At 38.9% G+C, this 21,914-nt stretch overlaps 1 protein-coding gene across 1 annotated transcript in view; it reads right to left on the bottom strand.

The window, feature by feature from the left end:
- The window catches only part of BRF1 (BRF1 general transcription factor IIIB subunit), a 175,394-nt gene that overhangs the window by 104,105 nt on the left and 49,375 nt on the right, over positions 1-21,914 (bottom strand). The window contains exon 4 of the mRNA XM_013129164.3: positions 1,679-1,710. Within this exon, the coding sequence (XP_012984618.1) occupies positions 1,679-1,710 (32 nt within the window). The remainder of the gene's footprint in view (positions 1-1,678; positions 1,711-21,914) is intronic.

Genomic DNA, 21,914 nt, shown 5'->3' with positions numbered 1-21,914 from the left:
TCACATCCAAACTTCAGGATAGGAAAGCTGCCCTTGAAAAGAGGCACTTCAAGGTAATACAGTACAATCTAATGAGGTAACTGATTTTCTTTATTTAGGCACAAAATCTGTGGGCAAAGGCTGATCAAACGTGGAATCTACCAATGCTTTTTGCCTGGGCCATAAACATCTTGCCATCAGGTTTTTGTCAGTTTGGTTTTGGTTTTGTTTTTTTTTTTGGGGGGGGGGGAGAGAAGGAGGGCAGACCATTTTGGTTTGGCTGGGGGGGGGGGTGTTGCTTGGGTTTTTTTTGGAGTTGTGGGGCTTCTTGGGGTTTTTTTGTGTTTTGATTTGGGGAATTTTTATTTGAGTGGGTGGGTTTGTTGGTTTTTTTTCTGGTTGTTTTTGTTGGTTGTTTTTTTGTTGGGATTTTTTCTTTTTTTTTTTGAGAAGGGAGGGGATAAGGAGTGAGGAAGGAGTAAACAAACTCCAGGTGGAGGAGAAATGAAGCTAGGACCTGAAAACTCATTTGTAAGTTCTTCAATGTGACTTTCTGGCTAGCTACAGTTAACAATGACATTTAATATTCCTGTTTGCTCAGATTCACCTTAAAGAAGCTATAAACCAGAGCACATCTTCAGTCTTCAGTCAGTTAAATACATAAATACAGATAATGATATTGAAATTTTGCATTTTTCCTCTTTCCCTACAATTAATCTATTCCTATTTCTCCCATCTCTTCAGTTACCCCTCTTTAATGTTCCAGTCCTCACAATGCCCCATCTCACCACCTCTTCCAGCTGGCATATACAGAGGGGGAAAGACAAATTGTTCAATCTTTCTTGTCTGTGCTTGCTGACAATACTTTTTTCTTTTACATATACAATACCGACTCTTCTTCACATTGTGCGACTATACTTCATATTACTGTCATCGCTCTATTTCATAACAATCACCATGAAATATCACCAGTGTTTAGAAGGAAATAAACCTCCCATTCTACACATGCATTATTTGGTTATAAGTAATCAAAATAATTCAGTAAGAGTTTAGAAGAGAGAAAAAAGTTACTCTTTTTTAGGAATTAAAGATTCACTTGATTATTGCAACTGCGGCAGATTGCTTCAAGCAATAAATAGTCTTTACAGGGATGCCATTTACCAAGACAGCTGGGAAGACAAAAATAGATGCAACTAACCTACTCACATTGTATGTAAAACAGTTGTAACATGGAGAATGAGCATAAGAGCATATGTCATTAGAGCTTTCTAATTCCACATACAGAGCAAGTACGCCTTTCTCTCAAAATAAATTTTATAAACCACGTCTCTGTAGTGCACTAATCCATTTAGACAGTATTACCTACCAAAAAAGCTATTTCTGTCTTCAACAACTGTTGTTTTAAAAATGTGTAGCATCTGACTCTGTGCCACTGCAGTGACTCTGAATCCTGATGAAAGGATCATACTAACTCTCAATGCATTATATGTAGCATTCAAGGAAAAAAAATAACATTTAATTTTACTGAACAATTACTCAGATTTATAAACCCAGTGACTTTCCGAGTCAGAATTTTTAGAGAGAAATTAAAACATCCCAAACAGCCCACACTGACAGCTCTTTGTGTGCAATCAATCTTAAGCTTTAACGATTCAAAAGTTTCAAATAGTAATTGAAAAAAAAATAAAAGATACCTTACCTGAAGAAGGTCACTGAGGTCAAGCAACATATCTGTGAGGAAGTCAAGGAATATACATGCTTGTTGAATGTGACACTGTTTCTTAATTTCATTAGCAACCCCAAAAAAGAAGCAACAAACCCAGGCTTAACTGTCAAATAAATCAAATACAGACTAGGTACTTTGATGCACCACTTCTGCTAACAGACAGCACACAGCTAACAGTTCAGCCCCCCAAAAAACTCCTGCATTTACTACCTAAGTTGTCCATGTGAAATGATGGTCTCAAAGAACAAGCCAACACCTTGTGCACCTTAAAATGCTCACCATACAAGTCAGCTTAAGAAAGACCCAATGATAACAATAAACCAAATAACTACATCAAGATAGAATACTCTTATTAAACTTCATTTAAGAACATAAAGTATTATAAGTCTCCTATGCCACCTTAGGAGCACAGGATCCCGGAAAAACATATGGAAGAGCAAAATAAGAAACCTGCAGTAAGTTTCTATTGTCCTCATAGAAGAGGACCTGTCAAAGAACTGGGAAAAGAAAGCAGCTTTGGCTACTCATTTCTCTGACCAAGCAAATCAGCCATTACTTATGATTTTTCACTCCGTCCACCTACACTATGGAATAAATATTATGTCACCATCTACTACTCATTATAGGCACCCTTGGAACTCGTAATAGCTAAAACCAAGCCAAAACCACTACAGGTTTCCATTAGATTGCTGAAAGCAAGCACACTGATAAAAACATTATCTTGACAATATCTAGAAAGAAAAAAAGCAAGAACCATTAAGCTTAAGGTGCAAAGGTAGTCTTCTCACTGCAATCAAGGTAAGGAACATATGCTGGATCTCCTATCAGCTACTCAGGTGTGGTTTACATATTGTAAATGGTTCCGGTTTTACCAATAAAAGGAGTGTCAAGATAAAGTGTGAGAGAAGGAGAGTGAGGCAGGCAAATAAAATATGTATGTGGGTGTGTGTGTGTGCATTTGTGTATGTGGCAATGTGTTGAGAAATCCAGTATTAAAAAAATACAAGGACGTCAGTATAGTTTGGTACATCATGGTAATGCAAGTATTAGCGTATAATGTTCTTAAAGGATGCCAGAGTAATAAAGCACACTTTCTTCTAAGTATTATCAGCCATGGAAGAATAATTCAGATAATGTAATCAGTTTATATATAAACATTTGCCTTGTTCGAGAATTTTTATCCTTGAGCATTTCTATCCTTAGTTTGCATTTGAAGTTGTATGAATTTGGAACTCAAGATTTGTTATAATATCCAATACCTTATGTTGTTATCTGGTGAAAGCCAATTTTAGCATTAAGAAAATACAGCATAGCTGGATATTTATTTAGCTGAAAACTCAACATGTCTGAAAAAAATCCAAAATCTATTATAGATAGTATTATGCAAGACATAAAAGTAATCTTAAATTTTAAGACAGTAAGGAAATTGTTAACAAAACCAATCTGTAATATATACAGCTTAAATTTACACACAGCAATATTGAATTTGATGCAACTTTTTTGTCAAAGTAGCGAGAAAAGAGAAAAATGGAAGAACTTTAACAACCCAGTTGCCAAGAAACCATAATAATTGTCAGCTCATCAAACCAAGCTAACAGTTCAGCTCCCCAAAATCTCCTGCCAGCATCTGATGCATTTACTACACAAGTTGTCCATGTGAAACTATGGTCTCAAAGAACAAGCCAACACCTTGTGTGACTTACAGTGCTCATCGTACGAAGCAGCCTAAGAAAGACCCAATGATAACAAAACATAACCAATAACTGCATCAAGATAGAATACTCTTATTAAACTTCATTTAAGAACATAAAGTATTATGAGTCTCCTATGCCAGGAAAAAAAAATGCTAGAAAAAAAAAATACTAGGAAAATGCTAGGAAAAAAATCACCCACCATACCAGTTTTATGCTTGAGACATCACAGAATGACTTGGGTTTGGATGGACCTTAAAGATCATCTTGTTCCAGCCCCCTGCCATGGGCAGGGACACCTTCCACTACACCAGGCTGCTCAAAGACCCATCTAACCTGTCCCTGAACACTGCCAGGGATGGAGCATCCACAGCTTCTCTGGGCAACCTGTGCCAGGGCCGCACCACCCTTACAGGGAAGAATTTCTTAGTTTCTGATCTATAGCTCCCCCCTTTAAGTTTAAAGCCCTTCTACCTTGTCCTATCACTACATTTGTAAAAAGTCTCCCAACAGCTTTCTTGTCTGCTCCTTTAGCTACTGAAAGCTGCCTTAAGGTCTCCCAAGAGCCTTCTCTACTCCAGGCTGAGCAAGCCCAACTCTCTCAGCCTATCTCCATTAACAGAAATGCTCCAGCTCTCTGATCATTTTTGCAGCCAACTCTGGACTTGCTCCATGAGGTCCACACCTGTTTTGCTGAATGCAGTACTGTGGATGTGATCTCACGAGAGTGGACTACAGAAATATTCTAGGTCTGAAAATATTCCTATCTTCTACTTATCTGAAGTGTCAAGTTTATCTATGCCTACCCTGGGATACCTTCACCACTGAGATAAACTAAAATTATCACTCACATCTGATAGATTTCATCACATTTGGGGGGGGGGGGGAGAAAAAAGAAACACCACCACACATACCATAGGAGCTCAGAGGTTTCTGGGGCACCAGACTGAGCAGCTGAGTTGTCCTAAGGTCTGTCTGCTGTCACTGGAGACAGAGGATGAGTTAGAAAGAACATCATTGCCAAATGGTAATTCAGATCTTAGGTGAGCCAGAGAACTACTTTTCTAACCTAGGCATTTCAGTTACAGCCACAAAATCTGTATACCAAAGAATTCTCCACCCTCCTCAAACCACTAAAAATACTTTAGTGGAAGACCTAAACTTAACACATTACAAGTATTCATGCTTTATACTGTAAGAAAAAGCACCTCTTTGTCCAGGCCACAAGAAACAGAGTATTGTATGCATTTACAATGACATGAGGTTAGAGCTAAGCTGGGAAATTCACTTGCAGGGTTCAGGCAACTCTGAAGCAATTTAGAGCTACACTATATGTGTTTTAACATACATTTGCTTTGCTTCTTAGAGAAATTAGTTCAAGTGTCCACTGAAATTGTAAGTAAAGGTCACATTAAAAATGTGGCATTTCTGGACTTTATTTAAGGTAGCCTCCAGCAATCTCTCTCCCTGATTAGGCATGTAGCTGCCACAGCAAAGCAAAAGCAAAGGGGAAATTTGAGTCATGCAGTAGCAATGGGTTGGCCTTTACTGTGAATATTGTGAGTACAATTATCAGCAGGAAGTAGTTTCAAAAACAGGCAGTTGTTTGCAAACTCTTTTTCAGAGTTGGAACAGTTCAGGAGAACACACAACAGCTGAAACCAGCAGATAATACCTAATATGTATTCAAAAATTATAAAATCGTAAGATAAATGTTGTCTTTTGAGGCTGAAAGAAAACAGTGATAACTTCACGTAGAGAGATTGCTAGCATATGGAAAAGTTTTCTCAAAGGGATAGAAAGCTACTGATATTATAGATATACACATACAAAATAACAGGACATAAACACAAGGAGACTTAGGTTATAAATGTGCCCAATTAAAAAAAAATAAAAATAAGAAAGGGGCACAAACAGTTTCAACTGCTTTTCCTTTGCTGTTCATTCTTAAAGCTGATTTCACCAAGGTAAGCAATGACTGTCCATCACTACAAACTTTTACATCAAAATGAGAAGAGTCTAAAGGCTTTATTTCAAAAGATTTAATTCAAGGGAATCCTTTGACCAACGTGATGCAGAAGGTCAGAGCGAGTGGCCAGAAAACTCCCTTTCTGCCTTTATAATCTGGTAATCTGTGGATAATGTGAGAGCACCATGAATCACCGCAATAATGGTCTCATTCTCAGCAACAGAAGAAACAAATGTTCATGATGAAATGAACAGTATCGGAAACTTAAATCCCAAAATACCAAAACAAGTGTGCATTTGTATTTCACACAGACCTACATTTTACATATACCAGCAGCCCTAAAGTACTTATATGAAGCAAAATCCCTTTGGTGTTCAGTATTAACATTTAGCAGGAAGCAAAACTGCCATTTGCAGATATATTTGCCAGTATATTTGCAAATACAGAGATGCAGGAGTAAATTGTGGAAGATGCTTTTAAAATAACAACTGTCATTTACAACAGAGTCATTCCCCCTCCTAATAAATAAATAAATAAAATCCTGATTTAAATGTCTGATAATTTACAACTCTCAGGAAGCCTTCAAATCTTATTTCATGCGACTATGTCAGAATTCTTCCACCACGTAGCACGTCCTATCTGGGAAACACAGGCACATGTAAGCAGCATTGAGAAGACAGTCTAGTACTTACATCAGTTAGTTTTCCTCAGCTACCCTTAAAATGTTTTTGGTATGATTTGTTTTGGGTTGTTTCTTACTTATTTTTACAAGCTTACTACAAAGTCAGCCATACACCAGAAAGAGGACTAATGCCAAGGAATCTTGACTGCAAGCACTCAGCAGAAGTCTGACATCTTTAAGAGCCATGCTGTCCACTAATGAAGTGTCACCTTTTTACAGTTGAAGCAAAAATGCTTTCTGTTTCTAACACAAAAAGCAGAGCCATTAAATATATAAAATATTTAAGCATAAAGTCACAGTCTGTACTCAACAACAGCAAACCAGCTGGCTGCAAACAAAAAAAGCAAAGCTTAATAGAAAAGCTGACTGAAAAGCAAAACTAATTTCTGCATACTAAAACAATTTTTTTTTCAAGTCCTAAATGGAACAAAATAATTGCAATTTCAACATTAGGGTTCTGTATAAGCTACATAAGAGATGGAAATTTCCCAGAAGTACTTACAATAACAAACACACAGAGATAAGACAGAAGGGAGGGTGGACATAGAAGTGGAGCGATATCAGGGTGAAAAACTAGTGACAGCATTTGGCTGGCCCTGAACCCAGTTTTCCCCCTTGCAGATCAACACCCAATTCACAAATGTCCCTTTCCATATTTTCATACACCAAGTGACTTCTGATTATGACTTATTACGATTATCTCTCTGCTGCTTTACAAAGTTACAAACCATTTTAATTAGCAAATTAACTAAAGCTGACAGCGCTAATTGTTTAAAGTAAACACTTCTCTTCCCAGCAACACTGAACTAAAATGATTAGAAAATAAAAACCAAAACCAACTCTTTTGTAGAAAACTCATTTCTGATACCTCTAACAAAAGCTTTGCCTTAAGGCTGAAATCCTACAGAGCCAGTCTCTTATGTCTGCAATGTTGTCTGTACGCAGTCCACACAGCACAAGCCACACTCACGTATATAAACAAAAACCAGCATTTAACAAACCGAACTGGTAAGCACAAATGCCAATTTTATAAAAAGCTACCTTCATTTATGTGTACATTAATGCATTATTAAGTAAAAAAAAATGCATTTTGGTCCATCCTCTTTTACACACAGCTGCATGCCTAAAACTTTTCCTAAAACGATGTTTTTCTACATTCTGTATTCTAAAATCCCCAGCTAAGGACAAAAGGCAGTGCCACACTCCTTCCCCAGGTAAATCGAGATGTTTCTCTGGTAGTTCCCTTTCAGCACATGCACTGTCACCATCTTCATTCTTGAGACAAAGTTTTCAGCAATAATTCATAGTCATAGAATGGTTTGGGTTGGAAGGGACCTTAAAGATCATCTAGTTCGAATCCCTCTGCCATGGGCAGGGACACCTCCCACTAGATCAGGATGCTAAAAACCCCATCCAACCTGGCCTTGAACACTGCCAGAGATGGGGCATTCAGCATCATACAACCACTTAGGCAGATTATTAAAAACGAGACGGGTATTCTGGGCTGCATTCAGCCTGCCTGATTCATGATATTAACTGAAAGAGTCAGAAATGCAGTGTTTTGGTTCACCTAAGTTCTAAATTAGCCTTTGATCCGAGTTCTCCTCTATCTCCAGTCACTGTACACTGTAGTCTAGGGCACCTGGGCTGTTGACTGGCGCCATAGCCGGTTAGACAGGATGGATCCAACCCTGAAAGCTACATTAGCCTTCAGACTCCCCAGTGCACATACACTTCAGCCTTTACTAAATTAATGCTGTAGCTTCTCTTTATAATTGCATTCAGAGGCATTCCCTTTTAGAGTTACATTTTCAAAAGCATGTCAGCTGAATATAGCTGAATATGCAGCGAGTGCTCAGCACTTCTGAAAATGCTGCCCTTAGAGAGTACAGTCTTCAAAGGACTGGGGCTAGGCTGTACTCCTACTGTTACTGACTTCAAGTAAATAATCTGCTTTATGGGATATTGCAAAGTATTTACATACTTGCATGTAAATTTAACACAGCAGAACACAACAAAGTAAAAAAAAACAACATTTTTTTTCTTCCCAAAATGCTTGTACAGTTGCAATGATTCAGTATAACAAGATGGATCAAATATGCAAAGAATATTTGTACTAAGGTACTGAAAGAATAATCTAGTTAGCATATTTACTTTGGGAAAAGAAAATTTAAGCATAGAATGAAAATGTAAATATTAATTTAAAAGTTTTGAGACATAAGGTTAATCTTCAACCAGGATGATGTGACCATGTCTAAATAACAGTTGGCTATGTTCAAACAACAAAAGTCTCCAAACAAGAATGAGAGACCCCCTCCCCTGAACAGTAAATTGAACAAGCACTGGAGAGGGAAAACAAGAGGTTGCTAGGAGAAGCAAGGTTTAAGGAAGAACTTAAAAGAAGAGCAGGGCTGGCAGACAAGAATGGGGAGAGAGGCACCAGGAAAGGAGCAAAGCTCAAGCTGCAAAGGAAAAAGAAACCAGAGTAAACAGCAAAATCACTGCAGAAAACATCCTGTGTCTGAAACGAGTTCGAACACAAACAGGTATGAAATTGCACAGTCCAAAAATCTGCCCAGAATGACCATTTGATAGCAAACTGCGCATGAAAAAAAATGCAGGTGTAAAGCAGGACACCAATAGTAAAGATTTAAGTAAATGTAAAGGAGTTCAGTTCTCTCTATTCCCTATGTACAAAGTCTGTGTTACAACTTGTACCAACAGTGAAAGAAAAGTTTCACAAAACTCAGAGGTACAAATCTTCAAGAACTATTCTGAGATGACACCTGGGTATTCAGCATGGCAGCACCACACACGTTTGGAAGTGTGAAGCAGCTGATTAGAGAGAGAAACCAGAAGCAGAGAAAAATCACTGCCAGCTTACAGGTGGCAAAGGAAAACCAGCACTGTCATGAACGTGGCACTCTGCTTTTCAGAAAACTCCAAATGGGGGGAGAGGGGGAATACAAAACACACCACCAACCAAAACCACAACAAAACAACAACAAAAAAACCCATACAAAGTAAATAAACCAGAATAATCTCAGCCCTGAATTGGCTTGATTCCTGCCCATTACTAGCCCCATTCCTGGGCTATTTGTGCAGCAATGGAGCAAACCAGCCTAGGGAACTGTTTAAATTCTAAAATAAGTATTTTTTTTCTTTTTTATGTCCCTGTTTTCAACTGGATTAACTCACCACTTCACATGCAACTGCACAAACACCTGGGTTGATAGAAGGCAAGGGACAGACCGGGGGAGGACTGAGCAGGCAAGGACAAGGCAAGACAACTTCTTTCTGAAGCCATGCCAGCTCATACTGGCTTAAAGCATTCATCAAAACTAGAGCCTGAGACAATCTCTCTGTCATTCATCCCACCTTCTCAAATTCCTCTTTTAAGCAACACTGTTTGCAGAGTTCTCCCTAGTTTGCTTCCAAACACAAAGACCTACATTATCTGAATGAGAAACCTTAAAATAAACAAATAAGGACCAAAGCCTGCAAAATAACTGCTTTATAGTAAGCCAAAAATCTTATAAAACTGGTAACACCTTCCTTGTTTTAAGTACATACATGGTTCCTTTATGAAACTTCGTTACAGTACAGTTCTGGTTTACCCACAGTAAACACCCAGCTATCATTTCAAAAAGTAGCATTATAGTGCTCAATTAAAACAGAACAAAACCAAATTCTGTAGATACAGAATGTTTTACATTTTTCCATGATAGAAGATAAGCTCTACATCTCTGCTTTCATGCTAATGCATTGGTATTAAGTGCTCCTCAGAAAATTCTCTCAACAGACCTTTGCTGGGACGGGAGCACAGCAGCTGCTGTACCCAGCACTGGGACATGGCAAAAATTCACACAGAAACTCAGATGCTGCTTTCCTGCCAGTATCAGTGAACTTAATTTATCCATGCACAGGCATTATCTAAAATCTTACATGTAAAACAGTGCCACTCATCAGAAAGTTTGACACTAGAGCCTTTGTTTTGAGAAAAACAAAGAAAATTATTTGCATCCCTGCTTTCTGAGGCCTTCGGTGGGAAGTACAATAATCAGATGTGCTAAATTTCATCTTCTCAAAAGGCCTTTAAGAGATTCATATCAGCATATGTCACATTACACAATGACAGAATAAAGCCTTCTGTATCAGATGCCTGTAGGCACATAACCGTAGAAACCCCTTTTACCTTGACCTGGATACTTACCGCCATGCACAAAAGAGAGCCCTTGCCTTCAGATAGTGGACACTACAGGAGTATCTGTTCCCTAACTCCTGTCGATGAGAAAACTCTACATTCCCACCCACCCTGACACCTACAGCACTCTGTAAGAAAATAGTGTGTGTAATGGATTTATGGATGCAGCTTGCTCTCTCCTGGGGCAACACTTCCACAAATACTACCAAACTGTTAATTGCTAGTCTTGTAGTAATCAAAGCAAGTTTGACTAAAGGCATTAGAGTAACTGGCAAGCTTAAACACAACATGGAGCTGAAAACTGGGTGCTTTGGACCAGTTCATCAGTGGTGCTTGGAAGTCAGGACAACACACCACTTTTATACTGGTTGAACTCCTCAAAGCAGCCAAGTTTAGTCATTCTCAATAAATTAATACGAAAACATGGAGCTAAACTGATGTACTGCATTCACTGCACAGAAAAACTCTGCGTAGAAAAAACCCATGCTTTTACTTTAAGAAATGCCTACTCTAACCACAAAAAAAGGATGTCTACATGTTCACTGTAGAAGAAACCTACATACATCATACAAGCAAAAAGGTATACAGAATTTTATTTTTATTAAAGAGAGCTGTATTTTCTAACCTGGGCCTGTTTGATGATACATAAATAGAAACTTCTCCCAAATGAGTTATTATTATATTATTATAAGTTAATAAAGCATTTTACTGAATGTAGAACAATGCATCTTGCACAGGCTATGCTTTACAGTACCACTGCAAGACTGTTCAAGGGAGTTTTATTTAGGAGTATGGACTAGATAACTAGAGACTAGATATTTAGCAGTATGGGAGGTCCATTACCTCCTCGGACAGCTTTCCAGGTATCCTGGGATATGGCAAGAGAAGAAGCTGCATTAGCATGTTTGAATTCACCAACCTGTGAACATGACACAGTACACAGTCATGTCTTCACTTCCACTTCACAGCCATGCTCAAAAGAGGTATTACCCTTAGCTGTCACTGGCAGGGTGAGAAAATACCTTTAATCCCTGAGAGCCCAACTGAGCAAGGCTCAAGAAGAATGTAAAAAAAAAAACCAAACCAAACTATGAAACAAAAAAAAAAAAGAAAGAAAAAGAGAGAAGTAAAAAAGAAAAAAGAACTGCAATAGCTTTTTAAACTTTAAAAATATCAAACACCAATTTTAAAAACCTTTCAGGGCTAGAGACAAGTGATGCATCATACTTTGAAATGGATACAATTCTCAACATGATACATTCCCTTTCAAGGGCATAATATACTGTATTTTCAATTTAAAAAAAAATATGTTTTGGAAAGAATTGCCCCTAGACAAAGATTAAATTTGGTCCTTGAACAAGTATAATACAGCAGGTGGAGGGAGGAGTCTACTGGCATGGAAGAGAGATGACATATCTCAGATTTGAAGGTAGCTAACTTTTCAGAGTTCCATTACGAGAATAAATCTTTGAGATGATCTATTGAGAAGGGAAAACACAAAGAGTATCAGATGCCTGTGGCTGCATTTTATCTATATGAAAGGGTGGGAAATATATGCTTCCCTTTGGGAATCAGTTTTTCCCAAGAAATTCAAAAGCATAGCCCAGAGGGACTGCAGGCTGTGCCTTAGGACACTAGGTTTCTGTTTCCATTTTTGCCAGTGCCACACAAAAAACATTTAATCATTCTTCACCATGTTTTTAAGTTTCCCCATTCTTGGTAAAATGCTGTGAAATCTTGCAATTACCTTACTGTCATAATACACATCTGACTCTGCGGTTCTCAAGTCTCTCCACAGGGTCACAGAAACAAGCTTTCAAATGTATTTCAGCTGTAATGTCCCAGTAGGTAACTAACTTTACAGTCAACAACTATTTTTCAGACCATCTCCTTGACTATACCCCATCCTTATGCAACATTCTGCTGTAACTAGTGAGCTTATGATATGCAAACCAACATAGACATTTGTCCCCTTGTGCAAAATATGCAAAAGGGCTTGAGAGCTAAGTCACATCCTGAGCTCCTTATAATAAAAAGAAATGCAATGCATATCACAGATCGAGTCCACCCTTTCAAGTATGCTAGTCCTAATTTTCATGCCTCTATTATCCAAAACACATAGCTAAGAAGCTGTTAAAAACAACTTTAAAATCCTTTATTCAGTTTAATATTTAATTCAATTTTGCATCAATTTGCTCTAAAAGCATGCTGTAAATACATTTACCACTTCTCATTGTTAAAATTATAAAGCAAGCGTCAACTCCTTGTTTACTGGTTACACATCTTTATGAGGGAATTCTTAAGAAGCAAAAGGAAAACTCCTTTACTGGGGTGAGGCACATGAGGGAAAAGAAGGGTAGGAAGGGGTCAGAATTCACACACTGATATCTTACTGAAAACTCAAGTCTTCAGTAAGCAATCTGCTGCAATTCGTCATTTGTCAGGGATTCTGCAGTTCTGTTGGCATTACTATCAGTATTTCCTTTACTTAAGTAGGAACTCCCAAAGCATCTGAAGACAATGTTGCACAGCATCAGTTAGTGAACACACTGAAGTTAATTTACTTGCAAATTGCATTTCTCACATTCTTAAGAGTTAACAACCTTCATTAAACGGATTTAATCAAGATGGAGAACGAGGAATATTTTCCTGAAGTGTCATTTTAAACTTTTATCCCTGTATTATCTTCTTTTGAATGCTGTAGCAATGGCAAGCACTTATCTCATGTCTCTCTTACAGCACAGAGACTGCTTCATTATCAGTTTTTAAGAAGCTGTAAACTTATCTCAGCTGCTGGAATTCTTCATGAGAGAAAGAAGAAGGAAAAAAAAAATCAGTAACGATGTGCATATCATCTGCCTCTGGGAAAATAAAAGCTGCCCGTGATATGCTGGGAAAGATCTCTTTAGACTTATTTCACACAGCCTTGCAGTAGTTCTATTGTAACCTAGCAGCGTAATTTCAAGTAACGTTCTGCAGTGCGCTGACAGCAAGCTCCTAAAATACAGCTCTGCTCTGAACAACCACTGAGAATGCTATTGTGGGTCTCATGTTTACAGCTGCTCACTGATGGTGTCGTTATTTGCAAAGCTGTCAAGAAAGATGATAACTTTGTTCCCACCACTGAGATTTATAAATTCAGCCTAGGATTCTTATAGCAAGCTCAGTACTCTACCAGAGCTAGTGAGCCTGCAAAACGTGCTACTCTTCACAACTGTAACTGAGAACTCAAAGGGGTTAGCCAATATACTTGGAAAAGTATATTCCAGGGCCTTGGCAAAATCAAATAGGAGAGTACTATGTAGAAGAAGACTCCTGCACTGTGGGAGGTAGCACTATAGATGCACATGGGACACAAACATATCTACATCATACTACTGCCTTCATGAGCGAGTCATTTTCCTTCCCTCCTGTGCCTCAGTTTGTATGATGAGAAGATGAGCATTGTAATACTGATCTTCTCTATAAAAAAGTGTAAATTCTACACTTCCATCACCAGGACCTTCAGCTAGGAGGAAGAAAACTGGAATTACAGTTCTGCTGCCAGAACTGTACGTACTAGAACAATAGAACCGTATATGATATATATAAAATATATTAAGAAAAAAAAAGAAACAAATAATCTGAGAGAAAAAAGCTGAATGAGGAATACACCCCCCCACACACACCCCTCCGCCCCCCCCAAGCCTGCCGATTCACCTACAAAAGCTTCCACTTCCTTGCTCTTCTCCCGGCCCTACAATACTTGCATTTCAGATTGCACAGCAACAACAGCTTCAAAGAAAACAGGCAGGGTTTGGTCCTGATTACCCTCTCTGCTTTTAACTCCCCTTATAGAAGTGAATCTGGGTTTTTCACAAGTCAGGAAGAGGCTTTAGTCACAGGCACAGGGGAAAAATAGAAAAAACCCACAAAACCAAACCAAAACAAAAAACACACAAAAACACCCACCACCCCATATATACAAAAAAGATACTCAATGAGCACCTGTCACTGCACCACTCATCAGAAGACTCATTGCTCTGGACTCTGAGCAAAGAGAAATTTTTACAGAGCACTGGCTAAACAGTTAAACTGCCAAGTGGACAGTTCAGCTGCACCCCCCAGTAAAGTGTTACCTACCCTATCAGCTTTACATGGCACCTGAACCAACACAGGATCAGGGGAAACTGGCACTGCTGTGAATGCTGCTTATCTTGACTTTAGCAAAGCTGAAGCTATGATGTGCCATGGTGTTCTTAAAGCCAAATTGTTGAGACATCATGGTTTGGCCTGCTGGGCTAGGAGGTAAGCATAAACTTGGCAGTCTAGTCAATTTTAAAGGGCTGTGATTAACAGTACAAAGTTCAACAAAGAGACAGTTACTGCAGGCATCCCTCGGGGGCAATGTTGTCTCAATTAGAAATGAGACATCAAGGCAGAAAGTACCCTGGGTAAGTGTGTAGATGACATTAGGCTAGGGGAGTAGTCAATACATCAGAAGGTGAGGCTGCCACTCAGAGGCATCTCAGCAAGATGGGAGAACTGGGCTAACAGGAGCTGCATCTGTCTTTGAACTTCTTCAAGTCTCACACCTGAGAGAGTAACCCCTTGCTACAAGTGTAGCTGCGAATGACTGGCTAAGGAACAGTTTGCACAAAAGGAGCTGGGAAGTCCCATGGGCAGGTCAAGCAGGGGTCAGCAGCAGGCTCCTGCAAACATGTACTGAGCTGTGTTAGCAGAAATGCAGCCAGCGGCAGGAGTGGTTATTCCCTTCTATTCACTGCCTACGAGGCTGCATCTGGAAAGCCATGTGCAAGTCTAGGTTTTTAAGTACACTTAAGTGTACACTCTGAGTGGCTGCAGTGCAGGACCACTGAGATAGCTGAGGGGCTGGAACATGTGACATATAAGGAAAAGCTGAGAGAGCTGGGCTTGTTCTGCCTGGAGAAGAGATGCTTTAGGGAAGATCTAATGCTGTCTTTACCTAATGAGCAGGTATAGAGAATATAGAGCCAAATCCTTCTCAGACACACAACACAAACAGAACAAAAGGCAACACATGCAACCTGCAGCAAGAAAAAATGTGATATTAGGAAAAAAAAAAGAAAATAAAAATCTTTGCTTTGAAGGCAGTAAAACACGGAGAGAGTATGACATGTCCATTGCCAAAGACAACCAACACTCAACCAGAGTAGGGCTTCAGCAACCTACTGAGCAGGTGAGCAGGGAATCGGACCAAGTATTTCCAACCAAATTTATTCTACAATCCTACATAGGGCACAGGCTTTCTGGATTGTTTCCTGAGTATTCCATCACCTTCAGATACACTGCCTATATAAACATTTACCCTGTACATACGACATCTTCTTTGACTACTGGAGAGCTGGTAGAAAATGCTCTGTATTCTCTTCTCTCTGATCCTAGAACCTGTCAGTGGAGATGACTGACTGCTGGGATGAAACACTTTTGTCAAGATACTTCTCTCCATCCCACTCAGCAGCTTTTTTTTTTGATGCTGTCCTCGTATTTTGGATGCAGCCAGCACTCCTGGCTCGGGGTTGTGCTCCCAACTTCTCCAGTTGCAACAGGACGAAAGTGACCAGTTCACAGCTCTGCTGGGCAGGCTGCCAACACTATCAGCAAAAACCAAGGACTGAAGCACAGCTGAGACACTAAAGCCACCAGTTCAAAGACTGAGGAACGAATACAGCAGCAACCAATATTTGAGTTGCTTTCTTCTGCCACAGTAAGAGCTTCGCGTCTAAGTGGAAGATGATAAACATTAAACTGAACATTGACAAAAGTATTTTCCAACTTAAAAACTAGAATCTGAATATGCTGGAAATAATTATTGGCAATGAACTGGGTCCTCCAGATGTGACAAGAATGCAGTGATTTGGGATTCCCTCAGAGACAGCAGCACAGATGCAGTCCATCTGTTGCATTCTCTAGAAGACCAGAAATTTTGATACAAAAAAGAAAATTCAACTTAAGATTCTGCAGAAATTAGCAGCACTCATGTGGGAAAACCAAATTTTCAACTCCAGATAAACACAGAGCACAGCATTCTCTGACTTCAGGTACTGAGACACAACAGCTGAAACCTCCAGATGTCTCTTTAGAAAAAGACTTCTTCAGTTATGACTTACATTATTTTACATTTCTTTCCTTCTTTCCCTGGAGACTGAGGATGGCTCAAAGGTGATTTCAGTGGCAAACTTCAAAATAAATATTCTTAATTCAGACAACGCAGCTCTCACCCAACATAAAAAGTGGAAGGAAAGCATCTATAATCTCAGAACCTTTGCAGCTGAATAGGCAGAACTTCATTACCCTGAAACCACGCCTTCGTCAGGGAGGGGAAACAAACAAACAAGTGTTAAGCAAGTTAGCTTGAAGAGGACAAAATCCTTGCTAAGCAAGGATGCAGTGGTGTTTTCTCAGGTACTAGCAAGGTCAGGTAAACTGTGAAATTTTCTCCAGTCTAACTTGAAACACCAGCTTTTTGTTTGTTCTAGAATGGTGCCAAACATTACAGTACCTGAAATGATAACAACTTTGTCTCCCCTTGGAAAGTGCAAGGCCGAAAGTCTCTCTACAAGCATAATAAAAAGTTAAAAGGATCAATTATAGACAAAAAACCCCTGTAAAACAGATAAGTTGAGAAATTCTCCTGACAGTAAGACATAAGGCAGTATTTCGAGTTCCAGTTTTTGTGTAATAAAGACTTTCACATTTCAGTTAGTACATATCATGTTGCTGAATATGCATTTTTACTGCACAATTTTCTCTTAATATTAAAAAGATTAGAGCTTAAGTTAGATAATTTTTTTGTTCACATTAAAAGGCGCTTTTTTTCCAGTCCATGTATTTTCCCTCTCAAAATTTGCTTTCCATCATGAGTAGTTCATATATGACAACATAAAATACATTGTTTGCCATTCCTCCCAGCTTACCAATACAAAAGGAATCTGAAGAGCACACCGATTTCTATTCCCTGCTAAGACTTATATTTTGGCAGACAAGCTGCTCCTTCATTGAAGAAACAGTTATGTATCTCCATTTAAAAATACTGATTAGCAAATCTCATAGCACTTTACCAACACATGTAGTCAAAACATCACTGAGACTACTGTGTTTTCCCAAACTTGAAGGATGTTGAAAACTTAAATGTTTCGCTTACAGCTGATCTAAAGATGAGAGCTCCACAATTTTTGTTTTATTGTCAAATATTTAAAGGATTAAATCTAAATAAAATACATAATACACAAGCTTCAAAGCACACGTTATCTTCAACATCTTATTTCCAATTAGCAAGTCAAAATAAAGAAGGCATGGGGAACATTTAGCTTCAAAAGCAAAGCTCTGGAAGAAATCAAAATTTTGGTTGGTTTGGGTCTTACTTAGGGCTGCTATTTTCCCAGACTTCTGAAACTGAATAAGATGGAAAGATTATTTTCTCTCTCACAAAGGGGGGGAAATAGCAGACATACCACCATGTGACTATTATATCATTTGTACTTACAATTATACTGAGCCAGTCTGGGAGTTAAAAGACATTTTCTTTTGCCTTCAAGGAAGGACATGGACTCGCCATGAAGACAGGCTAACAGTGAAAAGGTTAGAAGAGGCTCAGCTCACAATTTTACTTGGCCCAAGATTACAAAATACTGAAAACCTTTCACTGAGAAGCATCTCCAGTATGAAGATTCCCTATGCAGACTGCATCATGCACCCAAAATGCTAGAGACAAACATCTGAAGAAACAAGACAGCTCTTGAGAAGTACTTTTACCAATTTTTAAAAGGCTTATACCTTATTAGGAAACAAGAAATCATTATCAAGACCACTTTCAAGATATGAGGACATGCCAGGTATGAGAATGAATCCTGTTTTTCCAAAACAAATTTGAAAGGTAATATTGTTCCTCTGATATACCTTCACTTTGTTCTTATGACATCAAAAACTGCAAGACAAAAAAAGCTGCATAAGAGACTTCAGAATATGATGAAAGCAGACACAGCTTTAGAAGACCTGAAGCTAAAATAACATTTGCAGATAGCAAGCACAAGAAGTGCTTATAGGTCTCAACGCAATGGCTTTTATTCACCCTATTTTGCATTACTGATCTTAATTAAACTAATAATGTGAATTTGTCTTCTAAGGCAGCATTCTTACTGCATTAAAATGCAAATACACAATCTTCAAAATTATTTTAATGAATGAGAGCATTTAATTTTCTAATTGACTTCTAAAATATTAAAATGCAGACAACATTAGCGATTGCTACAAGCAGGAATATTTTTCAGTGACCGGATCAAAAACATCAGCAATAATTGATCATATTTGCTATCAGGATTTATTTAAATAAACCATCAGGTAATGCTTTTTCCTTTTTTCTTCCTTTTTTTCCTTTTCTTAAGGGAGGGGTGGGCATGCAGGGAAGGAAGGGGAAGCGTCTCCTCCATATCCCACACCACATCCAGCATATCCTCCGACAAAAGCAAGAATGTGCTACACAATGACCAGCTGTACTACACTGTTTTTCATTTAGCCGGTGTTTGCAACATCTTGGCTCCCATCAGGTCAAAACACCACCCAGTTATAATGCTGTTTTGCTGACATAAGCACCAAAATTTAGATGCAAAGATAAACTTCTGAATTAAGCAGAGAGCCAACCTAATTATTTCCTCTTTTAAACAAGCTTTAAGAAGATTGTTAAATATTTATTTTCACAAGCATGCAAGGATCACTGAAGGTCAAAGACATAAGAGGTGTGATCCCCTTCCTTATCGTCCCTCCTTTGTATTTATTTCACTGGAAGCAGATGTCTCCGCCATCACATTTCCCTTCCCTCATCCATCACCCAGAACTTATTGTGCCTTTGTTCCCCTTATAAGTTCCCATGTCTCTGCCACCATGCTTCAGAGCATCACCTCCTCTCAGTGCTGCTGGTAAGCAAGGGCCGCCCTTCATATTTCTAAACCCAGTATCACCAATGCCATTGTAGCTCTCCTGTTCCTTTTTTCACCTTTACTACGAGAATGACTCATCATTTCAGAAACCCCAAACTGGAAACTAAGAGGACAGACTGTGCAATTAATTTTATTAATTATTTTACTTAATGCATGCAATAACAGACACTATTACCTACATTAAAAATCTGTCTCAGATGCTTCTGTTGTAAGTATTTCTGCGTTAAACAAGGCCCAACAGGGTGATGGAGCACAGAACTGACAAACAGTAAACACTTCTACCTGCCCATACTGTAATTCAAGCCTGCAGCAACAAAGGCTTCAGTGGACCTAATCCAGAAGCCTATAAAGCCTATCCCTTCCTTTCAAAGCCAGACCATGATGTCCAGGTTTGCTCCAACACAAAGGTATGATAGGCAAGGACAAAGGATCTCCAAAATTAAAAATTATCTTGGTGCAACAGCTCTATTGAGCGCAAATCCCATGGTTTTCAGCAGTCATACACATCTATGTGCTTGAAGAACTGCATCAAGAGAAACTTGAAGCACTTCTGTAAAGCAATAAGCATTTCTGAAGTCGCATTTCAGGAGAGGATTATCTTGACCTTTATTGCTCAAAATTTCCCTTAAACAAGGAAAACAAGCAGAGCTATCAAAACCAGCCAAAATCTGTAATCTTGATAGGCCACCCTGTGACCCTGTCCCACTCTATCTCTGCAGACACTTTGTTTAATGCTCCATTATCGAAAAGCTGACAATTTGAGGCACCTGCTGGGTAGCATCTTCCTGAGGGGAAAAAAGCTGGTCACTCCTCCACACAAAAGCTGGCGAGAATTTCATCAGCAAATTCAAGGGAGCAGGATCACATCTCTCCTTGCCAGCACCAGAGGTCAAATACTGTTTTATCCTGAGTTAGTAACAAGTTAACAGAAAAGCTGATTTTTCAAAGCGAACAATTCTTAAACAAAATATTAGCCTCAACACACATGCACACACACACGCACAAAATTACAGTACTCCTGCTTCTTCTGGATGATATATTTAGAAATCCTATTAGCTGGAGAGATCAACATTCTTATCTGAATTTCCAGGATGCTGTAACATGTAAAATTAGAGCGGCTCTCTTAAGTGGGTCAATTATCACTACTGCACTTGCAGCAGCTTTCCCCCTCCCTTCCTGCAGCATCTGTAATGGGCATTTAGCACAAGCATTTAAACAGTAAGATGCTAAGTTGACATACACCATAATGTAAAGCTCCTTTCCCTTTTATATTTTCAGAATCTTAAAGGAACAAAGAAAATCACGCAACTACAGAATATCCACATTAAAATTATGGCCTCCCTGGGGAAAGCTTCGATGACTTTCAGCAAGAGGGCACCCTGTGGGATAATGCTAGTCAGCAACCACACAGTATTTTCCTGCCACATTTGTGTCATGAACAAGTAAGGTTTATGGCTTTAACCCCCGGGGAACAACAGGAGAACCTGAGGGCCATTAACCATCTCCCCAGCCCTGTGCCCTAGGTGCTGGGCCATCATACAACCAGTTTAAAAGGCTTCAAGTTATTTTGTTCTCACGAAGGAATTCTCTCTAAAAGACCCTGCAAACCACCAGACACAAGTGGAAAAATCCAGGTATCCAGCACTATACTTCAGATACTTCAAAGGCATCCATAGTGATCTGACAGATATGACACAGGACCTAGAGAAACACAGGGCTCTTCTGCAGTACAGCTGGAGTGGAAACACCTCATTTCCTCAGCAACATACTTGCTTTATACATATCTTTTTCTATGACAAAAAAAGCATGAGGCAGTACTGCAAGTGAAAAAATCATGTGATTCATCTTCACCCTGTGGAAAAGGGGACTGGATATGCAGGCTTCAGGTCATGAGCTCTGCTGCTGAAATTCAGCAGTCCCAACCCTGACTGGAGGAGTGTGTGACAGCGAGAAATAAAGGTGAGAAATTAAATTTCTGTTGCTGTGTCTGGCTGCCCTCTTACCTACATCTCCAACATTGTTTCTATTTGGTACTACAGAAGAATCACACAAGCTAAGTATTACCAAACACATGAGCTATTTGGAAAGAGATGCAAATAACATGGGGCAACAACAGCCACACCCTATTTAAGACAGCAAGTTTTTATTAATAGGTTGAAACTCTCCCAGCTAAAACACATCCACTCAAAAGCACGCTAATTTTAAAACTTCATTTTGCAATGAAGAGGACGAGCTTTTGCAAGACTTCTAAACCAAGAAAATGCTTTCTTAGGAAGCATTTCTACTGAGAGGGTGGTTAAACACTGAACAGCCTTCATAGAGAGGTGGTTGATGCCCCAAGCCTGTCAGTGTTTAAGAGGCATTTGGACAATGCCCTTAATAGCATGCTTTCTTTGACTTTCGGTCAGCCGTGAAGTGTTGAGTGTTGAGGTTGTTGGACTACATGACTGCTATAGGTCCTTTCCAATTAAAGATATTCTATTGGATTAAACTGTCTATGAAGTAACATGTAAGAGCTTGGCATAATTTACTACACACACAAATCCAAAACAAAACAAAGAAGTGAAATTAAGTTATTTTCTTTTGCAGACATACATACTTTAACTGCGCAATTTAAAATCCATTTTAAATCTCTTATGTTCTGGTCACACTCAACACTTGAAAAAAACACAATTTGAATGCATACATTTAATGAAAAGGTCAGTT

Source organism: Melopsittacus undulatus, chromosome 4, assembly GCF_012275295.1.
Source record: "Melopsittacus undulatus isolate bMelUnd1 chromosome 4, bMelUnd1.mat.Z, whole genome shotgun sequence".
NCBI classification, from domain to species: domain Eukaryota; kingdom Metazoa; phylum Chordata; class Aves; order Psittaciformes; family Psittaculidae; genus Melopsittacus; species Melopsittacus undulatus.
This window is presented reverse-complemented; position numbering and strand designations above follow the sequence as displayed.